Below are 9,694 nucleotides of genomic sequence, written 5' to 3'. Positions count from 1 at the left end.
TGGCATTTCGGTGGGCATTTTCTTTTTATTGGATTTTTGTTGCCCTTGGCCAGTGTTCTTCCTACATAAAAAAAAAAAAAAAATTGTAAATTCAGAAAAAAAAAAGTTATTTTGATGATGTGGTTAGAAAACCACATCATCAAAATAACTTTTTTTCTATTTTGTTTAGATGGAAATAACTGGAAAATTATGGTTTGGGGCCAAGGACAAGACAGAACTTTTTTCGTTAGTCGGGAGGGAAGAAGGGATAGTGAGAAGGCGAGGGGCAAAATAGTTAAATCTAGAAAGGTAGCTAGCTCAGGGATGGTGAGAAATAGCTTAAGTGTTTACTTCACAAACTGTAGAAGTATTCTGAATAAAATAGACTTGCTTAGAGGAATAGCGAGCGTTGAGAAATTTGATATCATTGCTTTAACTGAAACTTGGTTAGATATGTCAGAAAAAGTATTTAATCCAGAGGTTAAGATAGATGGGTATACAATGTTCTATAAAGATAGGGAAAACAGGAGAGGAGGAGGCGTCGCGCTCTACGTTAGGGACACATTACAGTGTTGTATCAACAGTATAATTAAAACAGATAACAAAGCAGAGTCGATATGGGTAGATATTAAGGAAGGATCGCAGTCAGTAGTACTAGGGGTAGTTTACAGACCACCGACCAGTACAGAGGAAATTAACACCTCACTGTGGCAGGAATTAAATAGAGCAGGCAGGTACAGTCAGGTATGTGTGGTAGGAGATTTTAATTTTAGGAATATCGACTGGAGTCTGATGGTGGGTAACAAGGAAGCAGAGGAATTTCTTAAGGTAATTCAGGATAATTTTTTAAAACAGGTAGTCGTAGAACCCACAAGGGGGAATAATATTCTAGATTTAATTCTTACTAGCAGGGAGGAAGCAGTCACGCAGGTAGAGGTTGGAGGACAGCTAGGTAACAGTGACCATAAGGAAATTAGGTACAATTTAGAATGGGAAGAAACAGTTAGAAACAAAAACACTAGTAAAATACCTGACTTTAGGAGAGCAGATTTTGAAGAATTAAAAAGGTACCTCCAAGGAGTAGACTGGCAAAGGATGCAGGGTGAGGTCAGGTCAGGGGCGGAGTTCAGAGAGATAAGGCAGGATGAGAGAGGTGAGGTGAGGCGTGAGGGTGTAGGACAAGAGGAGGGGAGATGTGTCCGGAAGGGAGGAGGAAAGAGGAAGGGAGGAGCTAGGTGTGAGTATGTTGGAATGTCAGGTCATGCGGAAATGAGGGAGGTGAGGTCGAGGCGAGTAGATGAGGGAGTGGAGAGGATGGTAGGAGATGAGATGAGGGGACTAGGTGAGGTAAATGTAGATAAATTGTATAAATATTTCGTAGATAAAGTTCATACAGGTCAGTTAGCAAATATCCCGTATAGAACAATAAGATCACAAAAAAATGACCCTAAATGGATGACTGCTAGGTTGAAGCATTATATAGGGCGTAAGAGAAGTATATATAGGAGATTAAGGGCAGGTGAGGAAGTTTTAAGGACACAATATAATGAATTAGTTAGAACAGTCAGGAAGTTAACGAGGAAAGCTAAGGACAATTATGAATTAAAGGTAGCCAGCCAGGCGAAGACGGACCCCAAGGGATTTTATCAGGTATACAGGACGAAGAATAAGGATACTGTAGGTCCATTAAAGGCAGCAGATGGGGAGCTGGTTAGTTCTGGGGAGGAGATTAGTAAACTTCTGAATGATTATTTTTTAACTGTCTTCACCCAGGAAAACATACAGGATATGCCAGATAGTGAACAGGTGTTTAGAGCAGATGAGAATGAGAAGCTGACAGATATTTCCATAACTAGGGAGATAGTGGAACAGGAGATAGATAGGCTAAAAAAGTTCAAGTCACCAGGACCTGATGAAATATATCCCAGAGTACTTAAGGAATGTAAAGAGATTATTAGGGAGCCGTTAGTTTCTGTCTTTAGGAAATCACTGGAGTCGGGTGAGGTACCAGTAATGTGGAGGCAGGCTAATGTAGTACCCATCTTTAAGAAAGGAGATAAAACTTTAGCGTCTAATTATAGACCTGTCAGCTTAACTTCAGTTGTAGGTAAAATGTTAGAGTAAATAATAGCGAGGAACATTAGGGAACATTTAGACAAACATAACTTGATAAATCAGTCACAGCATGGCTTCACGGAGGGGAAGTCTTGCCTGACAAACTTGTTAAGTTTTTACAGTAGGGTGTACGAGGCAGTAGATAATGGTGATAGTTATGATATCTTATATCTGGACTTTAGTAAAGCATTTGACAAGGTACCCCCATCAAAGGCTCCTGAGAAAGGTTAGGGCACACGGGATAGATGGGAAGGTGTTAGGCTGGATAGAGTCATGGCTTAGTGACAGGCGACAGAGAGTGGTAATAAACGGCCCGAAATCCGAGTGGGGTCATGTAATTAGTGGGGTGCCACAGGGATCAGTATTAGGGCCATTGTTATTTCTAATGTATATCAATGACTTGGATAGTGGAATTAGTAGTGATGTTAGTAAATTTGCGGATGACACAAAGATAGGTAGATTAATTAGGTCAGAATCGGATGCCATCGCCTTGCAGGCAGACTTAGATAGAATGAGTGAATGGACGGATAGATGGCAAATGCAATTTAATATCAATAAATGCAAAGTGCTTAGCGTAGGTAGAGGAAACCCACACAATAGGTACACATTAGACAGCCAAACTCTGGTAGGTACAGGGTACGAGAAAGATTTAGGAGTTATAGTTAGCTCTGAACTCCGTCTAGGGAAGCAATGCATAGAAGCCAGAAACAAGGCAAATAGGGTACTAGGATTTATTTTTAGGAGTGTTAAAAGTAGAAGGCCGGGAGTAATATTAAAGTTATACTTGGCGCTGGTCAGACCTCATCTAGACTACGCGGTGCAGTTCTGGTCCCCACATTACAGGAAAGATATAGGTCTATTAGAATCAGTACAGAGGAGAATGACTAAAAGGATACAGGGGATGAGGAGTATTCCTTACGAGTAGAGGTTGAAGCTGTTGAATTTACATTCTTTAGAGAGACGTAGGTTAAGAGGGGACCTGATAGAAGTCTTTAAGTGGTATAAGGGTTATAACAAGGGAGATGTAAGCAAAATTCTTAGGATCAGCAACCAGGGTAGAACAAGAAATAACGGGTTCAAGCTTGAAAAATTTAGGTTTAGGAAGGAGATAGGGAAAAATTGGTTCTCAAATAGAGTGGTAGACGAGTGGAACGGACTCAGTAATCATGTAGTTAGTGCTAGGACACTAGAGAGCTTTAAGAGAAGATTAGACAAGTTTATGGATGGGGATAACAGATGGAAATAGGTAAGAATGTTTCATACAGGGACTGCCACGTGTAAGCCTGGTCGCTTCTTGCAGCTTCCCTTATTTCTTATGTTCTTATGTTCTTAAGTGAAATTTTGTTACTTAGTGTAATACACAGTTGATATTGCGGCAGCCGGCCGGACGTTTCGCCTCATTTACCGACATTTTACCGACATCCAGAAAATCCAATGGATGGTCTGTAGGCCATACATGTCAGTTAAATGGAGAAATCCGCTATAACAGAGTCTGGTATATATATATATATATATATATATATATATATATATATATATATATATATATATATATATATATATATATATATATATATATATATATATATATATATATATATATATATATATATATATATATATATATATATATATATATATATATATATATATATATATATATATATATATATATATATATATATATATATATATATATATATATATATATATATATATATATATATATATATATATATATATATATATATATATATATATATATATATATATATTGTTATGAATGTGATTTTCAACACTTGCGTGCACATGTGTGTGTGTGTGTGTGTGTGTGTGTGTGTGTGTGTGTGTGTGTGTGTGTGTGTGTTCCACTATTTATTGCATGTATGTATGTGAATGCATGTGCATGTATGTTTGTGTGTGTGCACACAATTACCTATTCCTTGTAAATAGTTGCATGGTGATAACAAGGGCCAGCAAGGATAACAATCGCTGTTAAGGATAACGAGGGCTGGCAAGGATAACGAGGACCAGTGATGATAACGAGGGGCAGCGAGTGACATCAAGCTGCCACTTCCCCTTGGACCCTATCCCTTGTGATGAGGTGTTGAGGGAGAGGCACGATGGTAGTGATGGCAGCCCACCTCCCACCTCACAAGTACTTTTCTGTACTTTGTTATTAAGCGAGTTGCTTAATAAGGGAAGGAATTTGAGGCTGTTTGGTTGCGACCTTGAAGGTGGCAGTGAGCACGTCAGATCCACGCAACAGAGTTGTTCAACCTGCCCAAGACAGGAGCAGGGATGAAGGGCTTTACTACACTGGTATCAGGAGTAGGATCTACAGCGTCAAAAGAAAATTGTGTCCATTGTCATGGCGGACTTGTGTCAACAGTAAAATGACTGACAGTGATAGTGAAATGGATATAGTGACAAGTGGCAGAGTCAGAGAAAACCAGCCAGACTGGTCGGAACTCATGGCTATGATGAATCATATGCATAATAAACTTTGAGAAAGCCACACACAAGGCATGCAAAAAATCAAGAAAGTGTTACAGCTAGACTTAAATGCAGTGACTGATTAAACAAAACAGTTTACTAGAATGACTTGAGAACAAGCAGAAAATGAGGGAAGAAATGATGAAGGGCATGGCCATGATGAAAGAAGGAGTGAAGGAGGAGGTGACAGCATGACACACAGAGTTATCAGCAGTAATCATAGCACCGGAATCTCTGGCTGAACACCTGGGGAAATTAGAGGGTCATGGTCACAGAGAGCAACCAGAAATGACTGGCGACGGTGGAGAGCCATGCACAGGTATTGACAATAGGAGACTAAGGCTCCTGAGCACCCATTCACCACCTGTAACTACGTGTACCAGACAAGAACCTCCCACTCTTTATTCAGCTTGGCCCATTGTCAATGATGCCCACGGAGCTGCAGCAGCTACCACCTCCACTAGTCTCCTTGCAGACCCTCTCCCTCCTACATCATTTCACGGACATTAGGACAACGCTGTGCGAAGAAAACAGCAGGATTTTGATGGTGGCGTGTCTCTAGAAGCATAATTGGCACAATTTGAGATGATGGCAATTGCTCAAAGGTGGGACGAGCTGGAAAAGGCTGTGCAGCTTGTCCCCCATCTCAAGAGCCCTGCAGTTGAAATTTTGGGTCGTCTCTCCAATGCACAATGTGCTTTCAATTCATGTGTCACTGAAGCCCTGGAAAAGAGATTTGGGCACTAACAACAGGCTGAGGCGCTCCATGCTCATTTCATGGGTACGACCCAAGGGATAGTCACTGCAGCAGCTGGCCCATGAACTGGTACAAAAAGCATACCCAGCAGCTACCGAGGATTTGACGACGGTACCGCTGAGGGACCACTTCGTGGATGTGCTACAGGATCCTTGACTGAAAATTCACATCTAGCAAGCATACCCAAGCAACCTCCAGGAGTTCCCAGCGTGCATCCTTCAATACGACTCTTTTGTAAGAACCAGTGAAAGAGGGCCAGCAGTTATTGGGACTGGAAGAGACTTCCAGGCTCAGCGAAGTCAGGCTGCAGAACTGCCAAGATTCCCTTTCTGTGCTGTGTGCTGGGTCTGTAGCCACAAGGGACATCGGCTCAGTGAGTGTAAGGAGACTCACAAAATGAGACTGGAAGACCAGCATCCACCTTATCAGCCGTGTTGCAGGGGGTGCAACCAGCCGAACCAAAACTTGACCGCCTACCCTCTGCCTGAACCCACTGCAATGGCTGAAACTTCAGGAAACGACAGCAGGCTGGGACCAGCAGCTGTTCACCAGTCAGAGCCACCATGGCCCCACTCATGATAAGGTGTTCTGCTGTCACCACCAATGCCATGCAAGTGGATGGCACAGTTGATAGAAAGCTGTGCTGCTTGACTCGACACTGGAGCAGAAAGAACTTTTGTCAGCCCAGATATCATGACCACCAAGAACCCTCTTTTGGCGTCTCAGAGACTTTGTGGGGTCACAGGACACTGCATTCAGTTTTGAGGTCCAGTGGAGGTGAAGATTGGGATCGGCGGTTAGGAGGTGACACTGCCTGCATATGTGGCAGATCTTGAAGAACCCTGTCCCCTGGGCTTGGACTACCTTATGCTCAGCTAGGCGTATGATGACTTCAGGTGGAGAGTACGCATACAAGATACCAAAGTACATCTGCTCACGACTGATGCCTGAGCTGAGGTAGTAGTAGCCAAAACTATTTGTGTCGCTCCAAGGACAAAGACCATAGTGAGATGTCAGTTATCCTGAAAAATAAGTGGTGATGGTGGCATAGTGGAATCGTGTGTTGCTTCTCGACTAGCAGACTGTGTTGTGGTGGGCAGGACCCTTGTAAGACCAGGTGAGGACGAGGTACCTGTGTTAGTGGTAAATTTTTTCTGGTGAAGAACAGAAAATGAAAGGTGGGACAATGCTCGGGACCTGTGAGAAGATTGAGAGGGCCAAAAGAGTGACAATTTCTGTGCAAGAGGGTGGATACACTAGTGACTAAGTTCCTATACATTTGCAGGAACTTATGCAGAGGAGCACAGAGTGTCTGGATCCATGGCAAAAGGCAGGGCTGTGGAAGCTCTTGTCCTCATATGCTGACATCTTTATGAAAAATTATTTGGATGTGGTTTGCACCAGCCTCATTCAGCACAGCATAAACACTGGGAACCATCCTCCTATCAAATATGCAACACAAAGATTAGCACTGACGAAACGATGTGAGATAGAAGCAGCAGTTGATGACTTAGTAGCTCAAGGCATGGTGACGAAGTCAAACAACCCTTGGTCATCTGCAATGGTATTGGTAAAGAAGAAAGATGGTTCACATCGTTGTTGCACTGACTATCAGGCTGCGAACAGTGTGACCATAAAGGATTCCTATCTCCTTGCCCAGGATTGATGACATGCTAGACACCCTAGTGGGCGCCAAACGGTTCTCCACCTTAGACATGAAGTCTGGCTACCACCAAGTGGAGGTAGCGTTGGAAGACAAAGTGAAGACTGCTTTTCTCTTTGAGCAGGGACTATGGCAGTTCAGAGTCATGCCGATTGTGTTGTGCAACGCCCCGACTACCTTTGAAAACCTAATGGAACGAGTTTTGAATAGTCTACTGTTAAGGACTGCCCTCGCTTACTTAAACGACATGATCATATATGGAGGCACATTTGAAGAGGTGATGAAACGACTGCAAGAGGTATTTCAGCAATTACGTGAGGCAAACCTGAAGCTCAACCCAAAGAAATGCCTGTTATTTCAGAAGGAGGTGCCGTTTCTAAGATATTTTATCAGCCAGACCGGTGTTCGGACAGACCCCCAGAAAGTTGCAGCTGTTAAGGAATGGCCGGTGCCAAAAAGTGTTACAGAGTTACAGACTTTACTTGGCCTCTGCACATATTACCGTCGTTTTGTGAGAGACTTCGCCAGCATCGCGGCATCCCTTCACCGCCTGACAAGGAAAGGAGCAGGATTCTCCTTGGACACAGAGTGTCAGAGCAATTTTGACAACCTGAAGGTGGGCCTAATGGATGCTTCAGTACTGCCATATCCTGATCCAATCTACTACTATATACTAGATTGTGATGGTAGTGCAGAGGGCATTGGTGCAATACTCTCACAAGTGAGAGAGGGTCAAGAACATGTGACGGCCTACTACAGCTACAAGCTCACCATACCTAAAAGGAATTACTGTGTCACTAAGAAAGAGCTCCTAGCCGTGATAAGAAGTCTCGACCATTTCCATTCTTACATTATATGACGCGAAGTTCACCATGAGAACTGATCACGCAGCTCTCCAGTGGCTCAAGACTGTTAGAGCGCCTGAAGGGCAATTGGCAAGATGGCTAGGCTTGCTTGAACAATATGACTATCGCATGGAACATCGTCCTGGCAGGATCCACGGCAATGCTGATTGTCTTAGTCAGCGTCCCTGTGAACCTGGGTGAGGTCATTGCAGCAGTAAGGACCCCACAGAGAAATGCATATGGATGGTGGTGAGGAGTAGTGCCGAGGATTCTTATCAGCGACCATGAACTGCTCAGCACGATAACCCAGACATTGGACCCTTGGTTAAGTGGCTGGAAGAAGGCCAGGGCTGACCTAGCTGAAAGGCAACCAAGCATTACTGGGAATAGTGTGACACCCTGAGACTAGGAAGAGGTGTACTCCTAAAGAAATGGGTGTTGCCAGATGGGAAAATGAGGTACTGGCAGACTGTGGTTCCACTGTAATGAGAGCTGAGCTGTTGTAGGAGGTCCATGCAGACGTTACCAGCAGACACTTGGGTGAAAAGAGGATAATGAGTTGCCTTAGACAACGTTTTTATTGGACTGGAATGCGTAGTGACGTCCAACAGTGGTGACGCTCATATGATATCTGTAGTGCTAAAAAGGGACCAGTAAGAAAAACTAGATCACCGCTGCAGTTGTACCAGGTGGGTGCACCAATGGAACGTGTAGCTGTGGACATCACTGGACCATTGCCCACCACAACCTGGGGCAACCATTACATCTGTGTTGCTATGGATTATTTCACAAAGTGCCTGAAGCTTACGCTGCTCCCAACCATGAGGCAGAAACCATGGCGGAGATACTGGTTAAGCGGTTGTTCGTTAGATTTGGGATCCCAGATGAGATACATTCAGACCAGTGTCGAGAATTCAAGGTCCAGGTCTTCCAGGAGTGCTGCCAGCTGCTAGGCCTGCGCAAGATAAGAACAACTCTTTTGCAGTCTCATTCAGATGGGATAGTGGAAAGATTTAACTGCACTCTCATACCAGAACTGGCTATGTACTGTACGGCCAACTGGGACCACAGACTCCACACTCTCCTCATGGCCTGCTGATCACCAAATCATGAAGCCACGACTTACAACCCAACTTATGTTTGGGAGGGAACTGTGGTTGCCAAGGGATCTTGCTATGGGGCGTCCACTGGATGAGGATCTACCCACAATCACCACCAAATATGCTTCAGCCTTTCAGGAACATCTAGCGGAAGTCCATCAACAAGTGCAGAACAGGCTTAAACTCGTAGGAAAGGCCATGAAGAGTTATTACGACCGAGGCACAAGGCCTGCCAGCTTCCAAATGTGTGGTAAAGTGTGATTGCACAACCCCTGCAGGAAGGAAGGTCTTTCGCCAAAGCTTCAGAGTTCTTGGGAAGGGTCACATAATATATGTGACCCTTCTCTTTGACTATATTATAGTCAAAGAGAAAATCTCAGAAGTGACTTTCCACATCTGTCGAGGAGCCAGAAGGAAGACGGTACATGTGGACAGGCTCTGGTGGTACATGTGGACTCGGCCGGTTCACCTGGGGACAGTGCGAGCCTCAGGAGGACTCTTCTACAGAAAGCGGGGATGGGGAAGAAGCGGATGACCAGATAGCTGAGGTAAACCTGGAAGATTTCCCAGGGTTGCCGGCAGGGACAGACGAGGAACACAGAGGGAGGGAGTCACTTTCTAATGAGGAAGATCTTGTAGGTGGAGCAAGACCCTGACAGCAGATGAGGAGGCCAGACCGGCTGACTTACTATTAGGGATATGAAATAGGATATCTGTTGTTATTTCGAGATGAGACTCT

At 44.0% G+C, this 9,694-nt stretch overlaps 1 protein-coding gene across 1 annotated transcript; it reads left to right on the top strand.

Moving 5' to 3' along the window:
* The first annotated feature begins 7,882 nt into the window (after positions 1 to 7,882).
* On the top strand, positions 7,883 to 8,954 carry LOC135102526 (uncharacterized). The gene is made up of 2 exons (XM_064007807.1): positions 7,883 to 8,052; positions 8,570 to 8,954. The coding sequence occupies exons 1-2, from the start codon at positions 7,883 to 7,885 to the stop codon at positions 8,952 to 8,954; spliced, it is 555 nt and encodes a 184-aa protein (XP_063863877.1).
* Positions 8,955 to 9,694: the final 740 nt, after the last annotated feature.

Source organism: Scylla paramamosain, chromosome 8 (genome assembly GCF_035594125.1).
Source record: "Scylla paramamosain isolate STU-SP2022 chromosome 8, ASM3559412v1, whole genome shotgun sequence".
Taxonomy (NCBI): domain Eukaryota; kingdom Metazoa; phylum Arthropoda; class Malacostraca; order Decapoda; family Portunidae; genus Scylla; species Scylla paramamosain.
The sequence above is the reverse complement of the archived record's forward strand: the minus strand, read 5'-3'. Positions and strand labels throughout refer to the sequence as shown.

Coding starts and splice junctions, on each gene's coding strand:
- LOC135102526 (XM_064007807.1), top strand. CDS start 7,883: ATGAGAACTGATCACGCAGCTCTCCAGTGGCTCAAGACTGTTAGAGCG. Junction 8,053..8,569: donor CAGCGTCCCTGTGAACCTGG/GTGAGGTCATTG, acceptor TGGAACGTGTAG/CTGTGGACATCACTGGACCA.